General features: G+C 41.4%; 1 protein-coding gene across 1 annotated transcript; it reads left to right on the top strand.

Moving 5' to 3' along the window:
• The first annotated feature begins 10833 nt into the window (after positions 1-10833).
• On the top strand, positions 10834-22770 carry LOC138851998 (vacuolar protein sorting-associated protein 51 homolog). Its single transcript, XM_070081595.1, has 6 exons — positions 10834-11142; positions 14675-14815; positions 16221-16331; positions 20779-20849; positions 21221-21404; positions 22086-22770. Exons 1-6 carry the CDS (start codon positions 11044-11046, stop codon positions 22305-22307), a joined length of 828 nt encoding a protein of 275 aa, XP_069937696.1. The 5' UTR covers positions 10834-11043; the 3' UTR covers positions 22308-22770.
• Positions 22771-23404: the final 634 nt, after the last annotated feature.

The following is a 23404-nucleotide window of genomic DNA, read 5'->3' as shown; positions in this document are numbered from 1 at the left end:
CAGGGAGGTACTACCGTCCTGTGGTAGTAGGTTGGTAGACAGCAACTACCCAGGGAGGTACTACCGTCCTGTGGTAGTAGGTTGGTAGACAGCAACTACCCAGGGAGGTACTACCGTCCTGTGGTAGTAGGTTGGTAGACAGCAACTACCCAGGGAGGTACTACCGTCCTGTGGTAGTAGGTTGGTAGACAGCAACTACCCAGGGAGGTACTACCGTCCTGTGGTAGTAGGTTGGTAGACAGCAACTACCCAGGGAGGTACTACCGTCCTGTGGTAGTAGGTTGGTAGACAGCAACTACCCAGGGAGGTACTACCGTCCTGTGGTAGTAGGTTGGTAGACAGCAACTACCCAGGGAGGTACTACCGTCCTGTGGTAGTAGGTTGGTAGACAGCAACCACCCAGGGAGGTACTACCGTCCTGTGGTAGTAGGTTGGTAGACAGCAACTACCCAGGGAGGTACTACCGTCCTGTGGTAGTAGGTTGGTAGACAGCAACCACCCAGGGAGGTACTACCGTCCTGTGGTAGTAGGTTGGTAGACAGCAACCACCCAGGGAGGTACTACCGTCCTGTGGTAGTAGGTTGGTAGACAGCAACTACCCAGGGAGGTACTACCGTCCTGTGGTAGTAGGTTGGTAGACAGCAACCACCCAGGGAGGTACTACCGTCCTGTGGTAGTAGGTTGGTAGACAGCAACTACCCAGGGAGGTACTACCGTCCTGTGGTAGTAGGTTGGTAGACAGCAACTACCCAGGGAGGTACTACCGTCCTGTGGTAGTAGGTTGGTAGACAGCAACCACCCAGGGAGGTACTACCGTCCTGTGGTAGTAGGTTGGTAGACAGCAACCACCCAGGGAGGTACTACCGTCCTGTGGTAGTAGGTTGGTAGACAGCAACCACCCAGGGAGGTACTACCGTCCTGTGGTAGTAGGTTGGTAGACAGCAACCACCCAGGGAGGTACTACCGTCCTGTGGTAGTAGGTTGGTAGACAGCAACCACCCAGGGAGGTACTACCGTCCTGTGGTAGTAGGTTGGTAGACAGCAACCACCCAGGGAGGTACTACCGTCCTGTGGTAGTAGGTTGGTAGACAGCAACCACCCAGGGAGGTACTACCGTCCTGTGGTAGTAGGTTGGTAGACAGCAACCACCCAGGGAGGTACTACCGTCCTGTGGTAGTAGGTTGGTAGACAGCAACCACCCAGGGAGGTACTACCGTCCTGTGGTAGTAGGTTGGTAGACAGCAACCACCCAGGGAGGTACTACCGTCCTGTGGTAGTAGGTTGGTAGACAGCAACCACCCAGGGAGGTACTACCGTCCTGTGGTAGTAGGTTGGTAGACAGCAACCACCCAGGGAGGTACTACCGTCCTGTGGTAGTAGGTTGGTAGACAGCAACCACCCAGGGAGGTACTACCGTCCTGTGGTAGTAGGTTGGTAGACAGCAACCACCCAGGGAGGTACTACCGTCCTGTGGTAGTAGGTTGGTAGACAGCAACCACCCAGGGAGGTACTACCGTCCTGTGGTAGTAGGTTGGTAGACAGCAACCACCCAGGGAGGTACTACCGTCCTGTGGTAGTAGGTTGGTAGACAGCAACCACCCAGGGAGGTACTACCGTCCTGTGGTAGTAGGTTGGTAGACAGCAACCACCCAGGGAGGTACTACCGTCCTGTGGTAGTAGGTTGGTAGACAGCAACCACCCAGGGAGGTACTACCGTCCTGTGGTAGTAGGTTGGTAGACAGCAACCACCCAGGGAGGTACTACCGTCCTGTGGTAGTAGGTTGGTAGACAGCAACTACCCAGGGAGGTACTACCGTCCTGTGGTAGTAGGTTGGTAGACAGCAACCACCCAGGGAGGTACTACCGTCCTGTGGTAGTAGGTTGGTAGACAGCAACCACCCAGGGAGGTACTACCGTCCTGTGGTAGTAGGTTGGTAGACAGCAACCACCCAGGGAGGTACTACCGTCCTGTGGTAGTAGGTTGGTAGACAGCAACCACCCAGGGAGGTACTACCGTCCTGTGGTAGTAGGTTGGTAGACAGCAACCACCCAGGGAGGTACTACCGTCCTGTGGTAGTAGGTTGGTAGACAGCAACTACCCAGGGAGGTACTACCGTCCTGTGGTAGTAGGTTGGTAGACAGCAACCACCCAGGGAGGTACTACCGTCCTGTGGTAGTAGGTTGGTAGACAGCAACTACCCAGGGAGGTACTACCGTCCTGTGGTAGTAGGTTGGTAGACAGCAACCACCCAGGGAGGTACTACCGTCCTGTGGTAGTAGGTTGGTAGACAGCAACCACCCAGGGAGGTACTACCGTCCTGTGGTAGTAGGTTGGTAGACAGCAACCACCCAGGGAGGTACTACCGTCCTGTGGTAGTAGGTTGGTAGACAGCAACCACCCAGGGAGGTACTACCGTCCTGTGGTAGTAGGTTGGTAGACAGCAACCACCCAGGGAGGTACTACCGTCCTGTGGTAGTAGGTTGGTAGACAGCAACCACCCAGGGAGGTACTACCGTCCTGTGGTAGTAGGTTGGTAGACAGCAACCACCCAGGGAGGTACTACCGTCCTGTGGTAGTAGGTTGGTAGACAGCAACCACCCAGGGAGGTACTACCGTCCTGTGGTAGTAGGTTGGTAGACAGCAACCACCCAGGGAGGTACTACCGTCCTGTGGTAGTAGGTTGGTAGACAGCAACGACCCAGGGAGGTACTACCGTCCTGTGGTAGTAGGTTGGTAGACAGCAACTACCCAGGGGAATGTATGAGAGTATAGTGGTACCAACACTCTTATATGGGTGTAAATGCTGCAGCGAGGAGGCGGCTGGAGGCAGTGGAGATGTCCGGTGTAAGGGCAATGTGTGGTGTAAATATAATATAGAGAATTCGTATTGTGGAAATTAGGAGGTGTGAAGTTACTTTAAGTATTAGTCAGAGGGCTGAAGAAGGGTTGTTGAGGTGGTTTGGTCATTTAGAGAGAATGGAACAAAGTAGAATGACTTGGAGGGAAGGAAGGTGGGTAGGGGTCGTCCTCGAAAAGGTTGGAGGGAGGGGGTAAAGGAGCTTTTGTTAGTGAGGGGCTTGGACTTCCAGGAGGCGAGTGTGAGCATGGTAGATAGGAGTGAATGGAGACGAATGGCTTTAGGGGCCTGACTAGCTGATGGAGTGTGAGCAGGGTAATATTTTTTGAAGAGATTCAGGGAAACCGGTTAGCCGGACTTGAGTTCTGGAAATGGGAAGTACAATGCCTGCACTTTAAAGGAGGGGTTTGGGATATTGGCAGTTTGGAGGGACATCTAAACTGTCGTATCTGAGCGCCTCTGCAAAGACAGTGATTATGTATGAGTGATGGTGAAAGTGTTGAATGATTATAAAAGTTTTTTCTTTCTTTTTGGGTCACCCTGCCTCGGTGGGTTTTAACAAGAGCTGTTTCCCACTGAGACAGGGTGACCCAATAAAAAAGAAACAAAATTTTCTTCTTTTCACATTTTGTAATTTATACATACAAGAGAAAGAGTTCTAATGTAAAATGGGTTATTTATAACTGAAATAATTCATCATTGTTATGCTAGATTATTGTACAGTACAGTGGTACCTTGAGTTTTGAACATCTCCCAACTTGAACAGTTTTTTTTTTTCAACAAGTCGACCGTCTCCCACTGAGGCAGGGTGACCCAAAAAGAAAGGAAATCCCTAAAAAGAAAATACTTTCATCATCATTCAACACTTTCACCTCACTCACACATAATCACTGTTTTTACAGAGGTGCCCAGAATACAACAGTTTAGAAGCATATACGTATAAAGATACACAACATATCCCTCCAAACTGCCAATATCCCAAACCCCTCCTTTAGAGTGCAGGCATTGTACTTCCCATTTCCAGGACTCAAGTCTGGCTATATAAAAATAACCGGTTTTCCTGAATCCCTTCACTAAATATTACCCTGCTCACACTCCAACAGCTCGTCAGTTATGTAAGTGTATTTTTAAGGGGTCTGAAACAGACTAATCTGATTTACATTATTCCTTATGGGAACAAATTCGTTTGGTAACAGCACTGGAACAGCCTTCTGGAGCGAATTAAGTTCATAACTCGAAGTACCACTGTACTTACATCTTAGTAATTCGTAGTAGGTTGGTAGACAGCAACCACCCAGGGAAGTACTACCGTCCTGCCAGATGACTGTGAAACAGAAACCTGTAACTGTTTTGCATGATGGTAGGATTGCTGGTTTCTTTTTCTGTCTCATAAACACGCTAGATAACAGGGATATCTTGCTACTCCTACTTACACTTTGGTCACACTTCACAGACACGCACATGCATATATATATACATACATCTAGGTTTTTCTCCTTTTTCTAAATAGCTCTTGTTCTTCTTTATTTCTTCTATTGTCCATGGGGAAGTGGAAAAGAATCTTTCCTCCGTAAGCCATGCGTGTCGTATGAGGCGACTAAAATGCCGGGAGCAATGGGCTAGTAACCCCTTCTCCTGTAGACATTTACTAAAAAAGAGAAGAAGAAAAACTTTATAAAACTGGGATGCTTAAATGTGCGTGGATGTAGTGCGGATGACAAGAAACAGATGATTGCTGATGTTATGAATGAAAAGAAGTTGGATGTCCTGGCCCTAAGCGAAACAAAGCTGAAGGGGGTAGGGGAGTTTCAGTGGGGGGAAATAAATGGGATTAAATCTGGAGTATCTGAGAGAGTTAGAGCAAAGGAAGGGGTAGCAGTAATGTTGAATGATCAGTTATGGAAGGAGAAAAGAGAATATGAATGTGTAAATTCAAGAATTATGTGGATTAAAGTAAAGGTTGGATGCGAGAAGTGGGTCATAATAAGCGTGTATGCACCTGGAGAAGAGAGGAATGCAGAGGAGAGAGAGAGATTTTGGGAGATGTTAAGTGAATGTATAGGAGCCTTTGAACCAAGTGAGAGAGTAATTGTGGTAGGGGACCTGAATGCTAAAGTAGGAGAAACTTTTAGAGAGGGTGTGGTAGGTAAGTTTGGGGTGCCAGGTGTAAATGATAATGGGAGCCCTTTGATTGAACTTTGTATAGAAAGGGGTTTAGTTATAGGTAATACATATTTTAAGAAAAAGAGGATAAATAAGTATACAAGATATGATGTAGGGCGAAATGACAGTAGTTTGTTGGATTATGTATTGGTAGATAAAAGACTGTTGAGTAGACTTCAGGATGTACATGTTTATAGAGGGGCCACAGATATATCAGATCACTTTCTAGTTGTAGCTACACTGAGAGTAAAAGGTAGATGGGATACAAGGAGAATAGAAGCATCAGGGAAGAGAGAGGTGAAGGTTTATAAACTAAAAGAGGAGGCAGTTAGGGTAAGATATAAACAGCTATTGGAGGATAGATGGGCTAATGAGAGCATAGGCAATGGGGTCGAAGAGGTATGGGGTAGGTTTAAAAATGTAGTGTTAGAGTGTTCAGCAGAAGTTTGTGGTTACAGGAAAGTGGGTGCGGGAGGGAAGAGGAGCGATTGGTGGAATGATGATGTAAAGAGAGTAGTAAGGGAGAAAAAGTTAGCATATGAGAAGTTTTTACAAAGTAGAAGTGATGCAAGGAGGGAAGAGTATATGGAGAAAAAGAGAGAGGTTAAGAGAGTGGTGAAGCAATGTAAAAAGAGAGCAAATGAGAGAGTGGGTGAGATGTTATCAACAAATTTTGTTGAAAATAAGAAAAAGTTTTGGAGTGAGATTAACAAGTTAAGAAAGCCTAGAGAACAAATGGATTTGTCAGTTAAAAATAGGAGAGGAGAGTTATTAAATGGAGAGTTAGAGGTATTGGGAAGATGGAGGGAATATTTTGAGGAATTGTTAAATGTTGATGAAGATAGGGAAGCTGTGATTTCGTGTATAGGACAAGGAGGAATAACATCTTGTAGGAGTGAGGAAGAGCCAGTTGTGAGTGTGGGGGAAGTTCGTGAGGCAGTAGGTAAAATGAAAGGGGGTAAGGCAGCCGGGATTGATGGGATAAAGATAGAAATGTTAAAAGCAGGTGGGGATATAGTTTTGGAGTGGTTGGTGCAATTATTTAATAAATGTATGGAAGAGGGTAAGGTACCTAGGGATTGGCAGAGAGCATGCATAGTTCCTTTGTATAAAGGCAAAGGGGATAAAAGAGAGTGCAAAAATTATAGGGGGATAAGTCTGCTGAGTATACCTGGTAAAGTGTATGGTAGAGTTATTATTGAAAGAATTAAGAGTAAGACGGAGAATAGGATAGCAGATGAACAAGGAGGCTTTAGGAAAGGTAGGGGGTGTGTGGACCAGGTGTTTACAGTGAAACATATAAGTGAACAGTATTTAGATAAGGCTAAAGAGGTCTTTGTGGCATTTATGGATTTGGAAAAGGCGTATGACAGGGTGGATAGGGGGGCAATGTGGCAGATGTTGCAAGTGTATGGTGTAGGAGGTAGGTTACTGAAAGCAGTGAAGAGTTTTTACGAGGATAGTGAGGCTCAAGTTAGAGTATGTAGGAAAGAGGGAAATTATTTCCCAGTAAAAGTAGGCCTTAGACAAGGATGTGTGATGTCACCGTGGTTGTTTAATATATTTATAGATGGGGTTGTAAGAGAAGTAAATGCGAGGGTCTTGGCAAGAGGCGTGGAGTTAAAAGATAAAGAATCACACACAAAGTGGGAGTTGTCACAGCTGCTCTTTGCTGATGACACTGTGCTCTTGGGAGATTCTGAAGAGAAGTTGCAGAGATTGGTGGATGAATTTGGTAGGGTGTGCAAAAGAAGAAAATTAAAGGTGAATACAGGAAAGAGTAAGGTTATGAGGATAACAAAAAGATTAGGTGATGAAAGATTGAATATCAGATTGGAGGGAGAGAGTATGGAGGAGGTGAATGTATTCAGATATTTGGGAGTGGACGTGTCAGCGGATGGGTCTATGAAAGATGAGGTGAATCATAGAATTGATGAGGGGAAAAGAGTGAGTGGTGCACTTAGGAGTCTGTGGAGACAAAGAACTTTGTCCTTGGAGGCAAAGAGGGGAATGTATGAGAGTATAGTTTTACCAACGCTCTTATATGGGTGTGAAGCATGGGTGATGAATGTTGCAGCGAGGAGAAGGCTGGAGGCAGTGGAGATGTCATGTCTGAGGGCAATGTGTGGTGTGAATATAATGCAGAGAATTCGTAGTTTGGAAGTTAGGAGGAGGTGCGGGATTACCAAAACTGTTGTCCAGAGGGCTGAGGAAGGGTTGTTGAGGTGGTTCGGACATGTAGAGAGAATGGAGCGAAACAGAATGACTTCAAGAGTGTATCAGTCTGTAGTGGAAGGAAGGCGGGGTAGGGGTCGGCCTAGGAAAGGTTGGAGAGAGGGGGTAAAGGAGGTTTTGTGTGCGAGGGGCTTGGACTTCCAGCAGGCATGCGTGAGCGTGTTTGATAGGAGTGAATGGAGACAAATGGTTTTTAATACTTGACGTGCTGTTGGAGTGTGAGCAAAGTAACATTTATGAAGGGGTTCAGGGAAACCGGCAGGCCGGACTTGAGTCCTGGAGATGGGAAGTACAGTGCCTGCACTCTGAAGGAGGGGTGTTAATGTTGCAGTTTAAAAACTGTAGTGTAAAGCACCCTTCTGGCAAGACAGTGATGGAGTGAATGATGGTGAAAGTTTTTCTTTTTCGGGCCACCCTGCCTTGGTGGGAATCGGCCAGTGTGATAAAAAAAAAAATATATATATATATATATATATATATATATATCGGCCGTATATATATATATTATATATATATATATATTTATATATTTTTTTATTTTTTTTTTTTTTTTTTTTTTTTTTTTTTTCAACAAGTCGGCCGTCTCCCACCGAGGCAGGGTGACCCAAAAAAGAAAGAAAATCCCCAAAAAGAAAATACTTTCATCATCATTCAACACTTTCACCACACTCGCACATTATCACTGTTTTTGCAGAGGTGCTCAGAATACAACAGTCTAGAAGCATACACATATAAAGATACACAACATATCCCTCCAAACTGCCAATATCCCAAACCCCTCCTTTAAAGTGCAGGCATTGTACTTCCCATTTCCAGGACTCAAGTCCGACTATATGAAAATAACCGGTTTCCCTGAATCCCTTCACTAAATATTACCCTGCTCACACTCCAACAGATCGTCAGGTCCCAAGTACCATTCGTCTCCATTCACTCCTATCTAACACGCTCACGCACGCTTGCTGGAAGTCCAAGCCCCTTACCCACAAAACCTCCTTTACCCCCTCTCTCCAACCCTTTCGAGGACGACCCCTACCCCGCCTTCCTTCCCCTATAGATTTATATGCTTTCCATGTCATTCTACTTTGATCCATTCTCTCTAAATGACCAAACCACCTCAACAACCCCTCTTCTGCCCTCTGACTAATACTTTTATTAACTCCACACCTTCTCCTAATTTCCACACTCCGAATTTTCTGCATAATATTTACACCACACATTGCCCTTAAACAGGACATCTCCACTGCCTCCAACCGTCTCCTCGCTGCTGCATTTACCACCCAAGCTTCACACCCATATAAGAGTGTTGGTACTACTATACTTTCATACATTCCCTTCTTTGCCTCCATAGATAACGTTTTTTGACTCCACATATACCTCAACGCACCACTCACCTTTTTTCCCTCATCAATTCTATGATTAACCTCATCCTTCATAAATCCATCCGCCGACACGTCAACTCCCAAGTATCTGAAAACATTCACTTCTTCCATACTCCTCCTCCCCAATTTGATATCCAATTTTTCTTTATCTAAATCATTTGACACCCTCATCACCTTACTCTTTTCTATGTTCACTTTCAACTTTCTACCTTTACACACATTCCCAAACTCATCCACTAACCTTTGCAATTTTTCTTTAGAATCTCCCATAAGCACAGTATCATCAGCAAAAAGTAACTGTGTCAATTCCCATTTTGAATTTGATTCCCCATAATTTAATCCCACCCCTCTCCCAAACACCCTAGCATTTACTTCCTTTACAACCCCATCTATAAATATATTAAACAACCATGGTGACATTACACATCCCTGTCTAAGACCTACTTTTACCGGGAAGTAGTCTCCCTCTCTTCTACACACCCTAACCTGAGCCTCACTATCCTCATAAAAACTCTTTACAGCATTTAATAACTTACCACCTATTCCATATACTTGCAACATCTGCCACATTGCTCCTCTATCCACTCTATCATATGCCTTTTCTAAATCCATAAATGCAATAAAAACTTCCCTATCTTTATCTAAATACTGTTCACATATATGCTTCAATGTAAACACCTGATCTACACATCCCCTACCCACTCTAAAACCTCCTTGCTCATCCGCAATCCTACATTCTGTCTTACCTCTAATTCTTTCAATTATAACCCTACCGTACACTTTTCCTGGTATACTCAGTAAGCTTATTCCTCTATAATTTTTACAGTCTCTTTTGTCCCCTTTCCCTTTATATAAAGGGACTATACATGCTCTCTGCCAATCCCTAGGTACCTTCCCCTCTTTCATACATTTATTAAACAAAAGTACCAACCACTCCAACACTATATCCCCCCCTGCTTTTAACATTTCTGTCATGATCCCATCAGTTCCAGCTGCTTTACCCCCTTTCATTTTACGTAATGCCTCACGTACCTCCCCCACACTTACATTCTGCTCTTCTTCACTCCTAAAAGATGGTATACCTCCCTGACCAGTGCATGAAATTACTGCCTCTGTTTCTTCCTTAACATTTAAAAGTTCCTCAAAATATTCTCGCCATCTACCCAATACCTCCATCTCCCCATCTACTAACTCCCCTACTCTGATTCCCACCAAGGCAGGGTGGCCCGAAAAAGAAAAACTTTCACCATCATTCACTCCATCACTGTCTTGCCAGAAGGGTGCTTTACACTACAGTTTTTAAACTGCAACATTAACACCCCTCCTTCAGAGTGCAGGCACTGTACTTCCCATCTCCAGGACTCAAGTCCGGCCTGCCGGTTTCCCTGAATCCCTTCATAAATGTTACTTTGCTCACACTCCAACAGCACGTCAAGTATTAAAAACCATTTGTCTCCATTCACTCCTATCAAACACGCTCACGCATGCCTGCTGGAAGTCCAAGCCCCTCGCACACAAAACCTCCTTTACCCCCTCCCTCCAACCCTTCCTAGGCCGACCCCTACCCCGCCTTCCTTCCACTACAGACTGATACACTCTTGAAGTCATTCTGTTTCGCTCCATTCTCTCTACATGTCCGAACCACCTCAACAACCCTTCCTCAGCCCTCTGGACAACAGTTTTGGTAATCCCGCACCTCCTCCTAACTTCCAAACTACGAATTCTCTGCATTATATTCACACCACACATTGCCCTCAGACATGACATCTCCACTGCCTCCAGCCTTCTCCTCGCTGCAACATTCATCACCCACGCTTCACACCCATATAAGAGCGTTGGTAAAACTATACTCTCATACATTCCCCTCTTTGCCTCCAAGGACAAAGTTCTTTGTCTCCACAGACTCCTAAGTGCACCACTCACTCTTTTTCCCTCATCAATTCTATGATTCACCTCATCTTTCATAGACCCATCCGCTGACACGTCCACTCCCAAATATCTGAATACGTTCACCTCCTCCATACTCTCTCCCTCCAATCTGATATTCAATCTTTCATCACCTAATCTTTTTGTTATCCTCATAACCTTACTCTTTCCTGTATTCACCTTTAATTTTCTTCTTTTGCACACCCTACCAAATTCATCCACTTTTCTACAGTAAACAAGTAATGTAGTTTACATATACTAAAATATTGTTAAGCACAAAAGAAAGCCACTGGCATGTGGTGCATTTTGGGCATAGATCTAATGGAGAAGAAGAGTGACATAACATTCTCCGTGTCTCCGGCCAGGCTTTCACTCAGCCCAAACACACATTTGCCGTGCGTGCAGAGTTCCGCCGTCGCTTTTGCCGTGAGCTGGTACGTGAGGGAGTTGTTGTGGCTTTCTTCTTGCACATAACTGACACAATGTTGCAATTCTGTCACAAGAAGGACAAGGATCCAGTCTTGTTGCTGCTGCTGTCTCGCATGTGCCTTGACCTGCACACTTCTACTGTTCATTACCTGGTAAGTCTTGTAGAAGTATCTTCCATCCTATATTCATCATTATTATCACTCTTACTTGTTCACCATCTTTATTTTATTAATAATGTTTTTTCATCCTACATTATCATTCACCATCATCATTATCACTGTCTCTGCTAGCAACTACTCAGTACCAAGAACATGATACCTCCCTAACAACTCACCTCTGTTGTCACTAATATTATGATGATGATGATGACTACCATTTACCAGTACATCAACAAGAACAAGAAGCACCCTTCACAGCCCACATCTATTATTATTATCAGTCAATCAGTCATCATCATGATCATCAGTTATGATACTGGAGAGTTCCTGTACAAGACAAATTTGATATTTAAGGTTATCCTAAGGTCTTATCTTAGGAGACACCAGTATGTCTCCTTCAGCTCAGCATATTGACATAGGGATGCCTCAGGGCAGTATTCTTGACCCTTTGCTCTTCCTCATATACATCAGTGACCTCCCCAATGCATCTTGTCTCTTTGAACCTGTTCTGTTTGCAGTTGATACACCTTTTGTCATCTCCCATTCAAATCTGATTCCTTTCAACAACTCTGTTAATGAGGAGCTCCTTAAAATGTCTGTATGGATGACTACCAACAAATCACGATTCCTGACTCCTATATGATTCCTTTAGCTTTAGTTCGATGTTTGCCATTTCTCTGAAGAAACTCATTGCTAGTAATCCCTTCCTTGAATCACTTGTTAAAGCAACTGCTCAAGAAGAAATTTCTCGCCTAGCTGGTAGTAATAAGTTATCACAAGTTATATGCACTGATGGATCTAAACAGGAGTCTTCTGGCAGGGCTGCATCTGCTCTTGTTGCCACCTCCCTAGTTAACCCTTTCAGGGTCCCCAGGCCCTCGCCCAGACTTGTTCTCAGGTTTGCCTAAATTTAAAAAAAAAAAAAACTTCTTACGAAAAGATAGAGAATCTTTTCCCGATCATAATGACACCAAAAGTATGAAATTTGATGGAAAACTTACGGAATTATGCTCTCGTGAAGTTAGCGGTCTCGACGATGTTTACTCATCAGCGATTTTGCCTACTTTGAGCCCTATTTTCGGCCAATTCCAGTGTACTAGTCGACAAAAATCATAACTATTTTGCTAGAACTCCATTTTTTCTATCGAATGAGTACAAGAAACCACCCATTTACCTATTTCAACTATCCAATAAAGTGGTCAGAATTTAGCAATTTTGCCAATTTCAAACAAATTTCAAAAGAGGCCAATTTCCGAATAGGGTCCAGAATAAACAAGAAGGACATTCCTGGCACTAAAATAACATTTCCTCTGTTCGTTAGTCACGTCCCCACGCCCCTCTTACATTCTTTTGCTTTCAACTTTGAATTTTTATTCTCACAAAAAATAGAAGATTTACTGTTATGCAGACTACTACATTAGTGTAGAAATGGTATAAATAATATTGGTACACTTGTGAAAGAATATTAGATTCACCAGTTGACGTGTATTGGACGCTTAGCATGATTTGTTTACTTTTGAACTTTGGTAAAAATCGAACATTTCTGCTACTTTGAGCTCAATTTCAAGGTACTTTTCATTGTAAAACCAGTCAAAAAACTCTGGTGCGTAAGCTGTACTAGTAAGTCCGAAACCCTGAAAGGATTAAGAACGATAATAAATTTGTTGAGATAGGCATAAGAATTAACAAATGGGCGTCTTCGCTGCTAACTGAATTGTTTGCAATCCTAATGGCGCTAAAGCTAACCTATGACATTGAGCTTGACTCTATCATCATTGCTGATTCTATGTCATTATTGAAGGCTCTTGACTCATATAATGACTCCAATAACATGCTCATTGGAGAAGTCATGTATAGATACTCAAAAATCAGGGACAAAGGAATTACAGTGGACCCCCGCATAACGATCACCTCCGAATGCGACCAATTATGTAAGTGTATTTATGTAAGTGCGTTTGTACGTGTATGTTTGGGGGTCTGAAATGGACTAATCTACTTCACAATATTCCTTATGGGAACAAATTCGGTCAGTACTGGCACCTGGACATACTTCTGGAGTGAAAAAATATCGTTAACCGGGGGTCCACTGTAATCTACAGTTGCTATGGATCCCATCACACACACTGGATTACTCCTTCATGATAAAGTTGATATGTTAGCCAAGAAGAGTACCCAGAAGAAGAATGTAGAATATAACTTTGGTATAACTGTGTCTAGCATTAGGAATAATATTAGGAGAGAAGTAAATAATGAAAATGATTGTTATAGGAATGCAATTAGAAGCCTGAGTAGATCTATAACCCACTATGATAACATGAACGTAGATAAGTATGTTTATGGAGCAACGTGCAGTGTGAACAGACTGACTGATGTTGTAGTGGCCAGGCTTAGGCTTGGTTACAAGTACTGACTGATGTTGTAGTGGCCAGGCTTAGGCTTGGTTGTAAGTACTGACTGATGTTGTAGTGGCCAGGCTTAGGCTTGGTTACAAGTACTTCTGGCAGTTTGGGAGACACACAGATTATGATCAAACTAAATGTAAATTATGTGATCAGGCATATGGTTACTGTCTTGAACACTATGTGCTTAATTGTCCACTTATTGAAGAATACAGAAACACACAGTATAATAAACTATGTGACATGTCAAGATATCTTATTAATGAAAACAAGATACCAGATATACTTATCAAATTTCCTAAATTTGCTTGTAACAGATAAGTGAACTATAGATTTTTTTTTTTTTTCAACAAGTCGGCCGTCTCCCACCGAGGCAGGGTGACCCAAAAAAGAAAGAACATCCCCAAAAAGAAAATACTTTCATCATCATTCAACACTTTCACCACACTCACACATCATCACTGTTTTTGCAGAGGTGCTCAGAATACAACAGTTTAGAAGCATACACATATAAAGATACACAACATATCCCTCCAAACTGCCAATATAGATATGTAGATACAAATCCATATGTATTCCTGTTAACCCTTTGGGGCCTAGTTCCTGGGCCTTTTGTGTATCCATATGCTCTTGCGCTACCGTCCACAGGATGGATATGGGGTGCACAATAAACTAGCCACTTCAGTGGCAAAATCTAAAAAATCTAATCAAACTCACTCTTAATATTGATCAAACCTACATGATGTTTGGAAACAGCTACAAATATCCAATTACACATAATGATCAATGGTTAGGTTGTTATGTCTGCACCGTGACTGCAACTTGAAGTTTAATACCCATGTCCGACAAATACCTGAAAAGGTTTTCAGGTCATAGGTGACTAAAATGCTGGAAGCAAGCAAGTAGTAACCTCTTCTGTATAAATTACTCATGTAAAAAGAAAAATTTCTGTTTCTTCTTTTTTGGGTCACACTGCCTTGGTGGGAGATGGCCAGTGTGTTAAAAATAATGTGTAACTGTATAAATTACTGTCAGTACCATCAGTATTTAGTGCTTTGATTAATTTTAGCAGCTAAATTAAATGTTGTAGTATTTAGTGTTAATATTCATTTGGTTTCTTGCACCAGCTAAGTCACTGTGATGAGCAGCTGCAGTTAGAGGATAAGACTGGCCTGACACACCTTCACACCATCACGGACGGTATGCGAGAGGCCGGACAGAAACTTCTCAACCATTATGTTCACACTCAGGGAGCCTCCATCAGTCAGGTCAGTATCTTTCTTCACTCATTGCATTTGTTTTATAAATGTCATCTTGTCTTGGACATGTTGATAAAAGTATACACAAGTAGTAGATTTATAAAGGCTATGTCCTAAAAGCAGAGGACAGTAAGTTCACACATAAGCTGGTGTTGACATCACTCTAAGTCTGTGTTCAAACATGACAAGGTTCAGAAACTATATCCACAGTGACATAATTTAAGAGTGTAAACCCTTCCTCTCAGAGGCTGTGTTCAACATTGTACTTAAAGCTACAGAATCCATGCAATGGACATAGACTCAGAAATTTTAAGTCCTGAAAATGACATTGTATATGGTTACAAATGTGATGCTGATTTATGGCCTTGCCCACCACTGGTTATGCAAGTACTGTGGTTGATGTAAGGTAGGCAACACCTCCACAGGTTCACTCATCATTACCATCACATATTAAACCTATTATTACGGAGGAAGAATTCTGTTCCACTTCCCCATGGAGATAAGAGGAAATAAACAAGAATAAGAACTAGAAAGAAGCAGAAGAAAACCCAGAGGTGTGTGTATATGTATGCTTGTACTTGTATGTGCAGTGTGACCTAAGTGTAAGTAGAAGTAGCAAGACGTACCTGAAATCTTGCATGAAATGGTAAGATTATCATACAATATAAAACTGGTAAATAGTGCATAAAATACAGTAAGATGGATTATTACAAGTAAGATCCTGGACATTGTCTCGGATGTCAGACATTGATGCTTCCTTGGTTACACTACCAATAATTAAACACTAAACCAATACACAAACACCAAATAATGTATAAATATGCATTACATGTAGTAACTAAATATAAGGGATTTTTTGTAACATTAAACATTGTAAGTTGAATGGATAGTGTATGCATAGTACAGTGGACCCCCGGTTAACGATATTTTTTCTCTCCAGAAGTATGTTCAGGTGCCAGTACTGACCGAATTTGTTCCCATAAGGAATATTGTGAAGTAGATTAGTCTATTTCAGACCCCCAAACATACACGTACAAACGCACTTACATAAATACACTTACATAATTGGTCGCATTCAGAGGTGATCGTTATGCGGGGGTCCACTGTACTGTACTGTATTGATTGACATTTCAAATGAAGGACACAGATCAAGCTGTTGCCCTCTGTTAATGTCTGCTGTTAGTGTGAAAAATTCAGTTTATGGGAATTTCTTGAAATGACTATAATATAGGGATTGATAAATATACATGTATATGACTTCTTCCATTCATTTGTAGTTGTAATTGTGCATTTGAAGGTGACAAAAATTATTGCATAAAGTCACTTCACTTTTATACTTGGGTATGTGGAATGTGTGCTGGTTCATTCCAATTTATTTAATATTTATTTTTTCCTGAATGTTTTTTGTGTGCAGATGCTGCGTCGCAGTGTTGAGTTGAAGGACTGGTTGGGATGTGGGGAGCCCCGTAGTGTACGCAGAGTCATGCGAACCGTCCTCGATGAGATTTCTACTATGGACACTCAAGTAAGTCAGAATTAGACATATATGTTTTAGTTTATACCCAATAAAATTAATATAGTGTTTTAAATACCTTCCATCGATACTTCAACTCTTGAAGATACCCACCCGCTTACTAGACCTATTACATTACTAGAGATGAGTCAGGTTATTGGAAGAATGTGAAATAGAGCCCCTGGTCTCTCTGGAATAACAATGAAACAAATAAAGTTCCTACCCAGAAATTGTAAACAGTCTTTGGTTAATATCTTTAATGCCATCTTGGCTTCAGGACATTTTCCAGTTGTTTTTAAGACTGCTAGGATGATCTTTCTTGGTAAGCCCAATAAAGACATCCACCAACCTGGGAACTATAGACCTATATCTTTACTTGAAGTCACTGGAAAAGTTCTTGAGAAGATCATTTCCAATAGACTGAACTACTATATGGAGTTTAATCACCTTTTTACTGAAAAACAATTTGGCTTTAGAACACATAGAGGTACCAATCATGCAATAAATGTTATTTTTGACACTGTAGCAAGTCTAAAACATCAGGGTAATCTTGCCCTAATTGCCACTAGAGATGTTCATAAAGCTTTTGATAGCTTATGGCATGATGGTCTTATATACAAACTCATTGACCTACCAGACCATAACTGGACTTTTCTCAGATTAATATATAATTTCTTAACTCAAAGAAAAATCATTCCCACCTTTCATGGCAGGTCGACAGAGCCTTTTATACCAACAGCTGGGGTCCCACAAGGTTCTTGTCTTAGTCCAATTCTGTTCAACATTTGTGTGAATGACCTTCCTCAACCAGAGTTTAATGATACAATTATAACGCAGTTTTCAGATGATGTTATTCATGTCGTCTCATCAACTCCGGTAACAGGAAAATACAAGTGTGAGAGAGTCATAGAAAAAATGAATATTGAACTTCGTCGAACATCTAATTGGGAAAAGAAATGGAGAATTACGACTAATCCTGACAAAGTCCTTGTTAACACGATAGGATGTTTTGCATCAACAATCGAAGATAAAGGGGGTATCTCCATCAGAGGTACACCTGTAGCCATTAGAAACCCTAACAAGATCTTGGGATATGAAATAGACAGGCTACTCCACTCAACATCTCATGTAACTAAAAAGATCAACATAGCCAAAGCCGGTCTTAGCAGTCTCTTTCGATTCAATCAAGCCCCTCCACATGTCAAAAAAAATCTGTATAAAATGATAATAAGACCTATACTCGAATACCCATGTGTCCCAATGTCATTAACAACAAAGACCAACATGCTACGGTTACAACGGGTCCAGAATAGAGCTCTTCGCTTCATTACGGGTACCAGGAGGAGAGACAGAGTTAAAATGGTAGATTTACACGTACAACAAGATATTACTGCCTTAACCCTTTGACTGTTTCAGGCCCCTTTCTGAAACTGTCATTCTGTCGCTCAATTTTTGAAAAAAAAAAAAAAAAATATTTTTTCTTATGAAATGATAGAGAATCTTTTCCCGATGGTAATGACACCAAAAATTCGAAATTTGGTTGAAAACTCATGGAATTATGCTCCCGCGAAGTTAGCGGTCTCGGCGACATATGCGTATCGGCGATTTCGCCGACTTTGAGCCCTATTTTCAGCCAATTCCATTGTTCTAGTTGACCAAAGTCATAGCTATTTCTTTAGAACTCCATTTTATCTATCAGCTGAGTACAAGAAACCTCCCATTTACTAATTTGGACTACCCAATATGGTGGTCAGAAATTGGCAATTTGGCCAATTTCACGCAAACTAAAAAAGATGCCAATTTCAAAATAGGGTCCAGAATAAACAAGGTAGACACTTGTGGCACTAAAATAACATATGCTCTGTTCATTAGTCACATCTCTAGGCCCCTCTTATATTATTATTGCTTTCTATTTTGATTTTTTATTCATACAAAAAAATACAAAATTTACTGTTATGCAGACTACTGCATTATTGTAAAAATGGTATAAATAATATCAGTGCACTAGTGAAAGAATATTAGACTCCCCAGTTGATGTGTATTGGACGTGTGGTGTGATTTATTTACTCCTGAACATTGGTAAAAATTGAACATTTCTGCTACTTTGAGCTCAGTTTCAAGGTCGTTTTCATCGTCAAAGTAATGAAAATCATCTCTATTTCTGTAATGTTTTCCATTTTATCACCTAAGACCATGAAAACGCGAATACGACGATAAATACTATACAAAAATACACCTCCAAGTCGGCGTTTTATTCCAAAAAAACGATCAGAGTTTTTTTTCTCATTACACAATGTGTGCTGCAGGATTTTTTTTTTGTGGTGCACACTGACCACACAGACCCATTCTCTCACATGTGGGCCTACCAGCTTTCTCCCGCTTGATTTGAAGCCGCTAGAATTATTGAGTATATATACGTCAGAAACATTGGCTCGTAAGACATATTTATACATCGAAAACAGTCAAAGGGTTAAATGTACGCCTTGACACCCTGAAGAAGAAACAACTCTATACAATGCAAGAGCTATACATGCCAGATAGAGAACATCCTATACAAGTTGTAAATACCACAGATTATATCATCAATACTCATCAATACTCCTCCTCACAGGACTCAAAGAATGACTCTCCCACAGAGGGTCCGTCGTTTTATCCATAAAGATGATTACCCTCGACCCATGATATTGAGCAACCTCCCTGATGAAGAAGATTGGGTAACACCAGAACCCTTCTATGTTTACTGAGAAAATCATCGCCCCCAATTAGGGAGACATCTTATATAACAATCTACTGAAAAAATTATGCTATATTTACTATGGCGGGACACCACCTGTAAGAAGCCATTGTCAAGTAATTCTTTATAAACTGGCCAGAAAATTATTGCCTTCATTGTCGATTAAATATCCGTTGTGCAATCGCAAAAAAAAAAAAAAAAAAAAAAGCAATTGCAACTTGTATAATTACTACCAATTCAGAGTCATGTACTTATATATCTGTTATATCTATGTGACTCTGATGGGTTAGTATTATACCCCTTCAAGAATATCTTATTTCACATACGATTTTTAAATTACACCAAAGTGGTTGGGCCACTTACCTTTTATATCCTACCTCTCTCCCCCCTCCCACCTTTTCCAATATTTCTATCCTTACCCATCCTTCTTCCTTACCCATCTTACCAAAGCTCTGGTCATAAGAATAAGAAGAAGTGTTTTAAATAATATTCTTACCCTAAAATAATTTAATTTATTGAATACAGACTTCGGAAAATTTTTGCAACATTTGTAAATGTAGTATTCGTGATTCACTTTGATGTTTTATGAATGTTTATGATTCCCTTCTGTCTTCTTTTCATCAGTATTATAAGAAGAGAGATGCTATTTTCTTTATCGTTTGTATGATTGTTCCTGTTGCTGTGCAGTGGTCCCTTGAGTTATGATGGGCTTGAGTTATAATTTACCCCTCATAAAGGAATTTGATTCTGAGTTGCAGTGAAGAATTTGAGATATTCGTAAGTGTATGATGATCAGTGTGTGGGTGGGCCTCAGCCCAGAGACAAGACAGTGTGATAAAAAGATCTTAAATGGAATGATGGTTAAGTTGTGTTGGGGTGAGTGGGATGGAGGGAGGGAGGGGGAGTAGTGGGTGGTAGAGAGGGAGGGTGGAAGAGAGGAAGGAAGGCAGAGGCAGGAGGGAGACTGTACATGTATCAGATGTGGGCAGAAGGAGACTGCGACAAGACTAAATATTTAGTGCCCTGCTCTGCCCTGCCCTGCTGTGCTCTGCTTTGCTCTCCTGCCCTGCCCTGCCCTGCCCTGCCCTGCACTGCCCTGCCCTGCCCTACCCTGCCCTGCCCTGCCCTGCCCTGCCCTACACTGCCCTGCCCTGCACTACCCTGCGCTGCCCTGCCCTGCCCTGCACTGTCCTACACTGCACTGCCCTGCCCTGCACTGCTCTGCACTGCCCTACACTGCCCTGCCCTTCCTTGTTCTGCCTTGCCCTGCCCTGTTCTGCCTTGCCCTGCCCTGCTCTGCCCTGCCCTGCCCTGCCCTGCTATATCCTGCCACTTTGCTTGGCATAAGCCTATGAAAGGTAGGCTTACTCAGCTGTTGGGTGTCAATGCCTCTGGAGATTTCAAGGTGAAGCCTGTGTTTATTTACCAATCAGGAAACCTCAGAGTATTAAAGCAACATGAATTACCAAGGCAGGTTGGATGTGTTCTGACATCTTGGAATTAATTACCATAATTCTCTGTATTTTTTGGAGAGTTATTTACAATAGTTTTGAGGTACAATATTGTAACTCAAGGGATCACTTTATTTTGAAACTGATTTCTATAAGTTTATGGGACTCCCCAAAAAAGTTGTAAAGTAATTCATAATCTGGAAGAATGAACACAGGTTTATCATGTGTCATCAATGTATCCCAGGAAACAAGTGAATCAGTCATAAACTTTCAGGTTGGAGCACTGTATGAAGAAGGTAATCGTCGAGACAGATCATCGGATTCTTCTCGCCGCACCTTCCACAGGTACAGCGCATCATTCGTCTGTGACTTTCTTTTTTGACCAATTGGGATTTATTGTACGAATATTAAGTGACTATAAGGAAGCCTATATTGTAATTTCCTTCACATACCATAGAGTTCATTACACAAATAACCTACTCAGAGGGAAAGAAACTGTATGATGATGTTTCTGCCCAAGTTGGACCATTAACTAGTCAGTGTCACTTGTTAATGGTCTGAGTCCAACTGAAACGTCACCATAAAGTTTTTTCTCCTTTGTACAGATTATTCGTGTGTTGTTCCAGTCACAGTTTTGTGCCTTTGTGTTCTTCACCATAGAGTTCATTTTACAGTGAATTTATAATGACCGTATTATTAAATATTGTACTCCATAGTGTGAATGCTTCCCGTGGAGGAGGTGGTGGTCGCTCAGCTTGGTCGTCTTACACACCAAGTCAGCTGGACAACAGCCTGGTTGCTAACCTCAACAAACTCTGGTCAGAACGCATTGAAATATTTGCCCCAGTGGAATTTACGAGAGTCTCAATTTTAACTGGAATTGTTAAAATAAGTCTTAAGGTATAGTAGTATTAATAATTTTTGTTTTGTAGTTTAATATTTTTCCTATGTTCCTGAACTTTTTTTTTTTTATTTTTCTAGTAATTTTTTTTTTCGACTACCTTGTGGAATTTTTTTTAATCTACCATCTCTTGTAGTTTTTAATATTCTGTTATCTTGTTTAATTATTTAATAGCTTTTACTACTGTAAAAGACTGGGATATTGCTATCCTTCTCAGTACTAGCTATCACTACCGTTACTTCACATTGTCCAATAAATTATATTACCAGTACCAAAAAAACAGTAACCAAACCAATATAATAATAATAATAATAATAATAATAATAATAATAATAATAATAATAATAATAATAATAATCTTTAGTTCTATAAAATTACATAACTACAGGAATAGTTGATGTTTTTAGCATAGTTTATAGAAAGCTCCTAGTTATGAAGAGCACTTCGGGGAGCCTTAAAATTAACTTATCACTACAGACATTTATAAAATTAGGCTGGTTTACTTGAATGCTGTTAGTCTGCAATCTCAGACATTAACTCTAACAATTTTGCTTGTCTGTGACATGTTTGGATTGTTTTTGTAAGACAGTGTGTTATAATGTTTGTTGTGGTAGTTTAAAGATAGTTCCATTACTGAGTTACGTCAGTAGATGACCATTTATATTCCCTCACTTTCGCAGACACTGCTGGAGAGTGTGCGATTACGAACTTTCAGTAGGTTTGGGCTACAACAAGTCCAAGTGGATGCTTACTACCTACGGACATACCTCTGGTCGTATGTGGCGGATGAGCATGTTTTGAATGTCTTGCTGGATGAAGTTGTGACTTCGGCAAGCGTTAGGTGCTGCGATCCGGAATTAATGGAACAGAGAGTTGTCGAATTTATCTGTGACCAAAACTGATTATTTCAAGCACTGTCAGATAGTGAGGGAGTGTACACTAAGAAGCAGTGATATACAGTATTGTACTGTGCACAAATAACCCGCACATAGTTAATGATACAAGTCGGACTTAAACGTCATCGTAAGTTTCTTTTTCACACGTGCGGGTTATTTGTGTATTGTTCCAGTCACGGTATTGTGAATTTGTGTTCTTACTTGTGTCACTGCAAAGACATTACTGATACATTCTATAGATGTACTGTACAGATGTTATATTTTTGTTATACAGGAGAATTATAAAGAATAATGGTATTAATTACTCATATATTGTATATAGGTTTATTATGAAGAAGTTCTTTTAATGTACTGTATTCATTACCATACAGGTGTTTATTTTTATTTTTAGAAAATTCTTTATTTTTCAGAATCTCCATTTATTATGAGTGTAATGACATGATTGCAAACAAACCATACCATGGGTGGGGTTAGATCTGTTCTGCCATCTAATATTTGGTCATCACTCTGTGTTGATGATTTCGCTATAGCTTGTGCAGGCACTGACTGTCACCTAGTAGCAGCCTCACTCCAGAATGCTGTCAACAGTGTTTCCCATTGGGCTACTACTCATGGGTTTAAATTTTCTAATGCTAAAACACAAACAATTACTTTCACCAAATGTTCAATCGTCCCTGTACTCCATTGTACCTGTATGGCTCACAAATCCCTGAATGCGATACGGTCAGATTTCTCGGCCTGCTGTTTGACCACCGGTTGTCTTTTAAACCATACGTTACCTCCCTGAAAGCAACTTACCATAGCTGGCTGAACCTCCTTAAAACCCTCGCTCATCTTTCATGGAGGGCAGATCGTCGAACCCTCCTTCGATTGCATTAGGCCCTGATTTTATCAAAGCTAGATTTTGGTGACCAGATATATTCTGCGGCCTCTCCCGCAATTCTTTCTAAACTCGATCCCATCCATCATTAGGGATTATGTTTACATCTAGGTGCTTTTCGCTCTTCACTTGTCAAGAGCCTCTATGTAGAAGCAAATGTCCCATCCTTGAATGATCGTCGTGATGCTCATTGCCTCTGTTATTTTGTCTGCTTTCATGACCT

The sequence above is a fragment of the Cherax quadricarinatus genome, unplaced genomic scaffold (assembly GCF_038502225.1).
Source record: "Cherax quadricarinatus isolate ZL_2023a unplaced genomic scaffold, ASM3850222v1 Contig3280, whole genome shotgun sequence".
Classification (NCBI taxonomy): domain Eukaryota; kingdom Metazoa; phylum Arthropoda; class Malacostraca; order Decapoda; family Parastacidae; genus Cherax; species Cherax quadricarinatus.
The sequence above is the reverse complement of the archived record's forward strand: the minus strand, read 5'-3'. Positions and strand labels throughout refer to the sequence as shown.

Excerpts from the sequence above, each read along its gene's own strand:
- LOC138851998 (XM_070081595.1), top strand. The coding sequence starts at position 11,044 with ATGTTGCAATTCTGTCACAAGAAGGACAAGGATCCAGTCTTGTTGCTG. Across the intron at positions 11,143-14,674 it reads CTTCTACTGTTCATTACCTG|CTAAGTCACTGTGATGAGCA; the intron begins GTAAGTCTTGTA and ends TTCTTGCACCAG. Across the intron at positions 16,332-20,778 it reads TTTCTACTATGGACACTCAA|GTTGGAGCACTGTATGAAGA; the intron begins GTAAGTCAGAAT and ends ATAAACTTTCAG.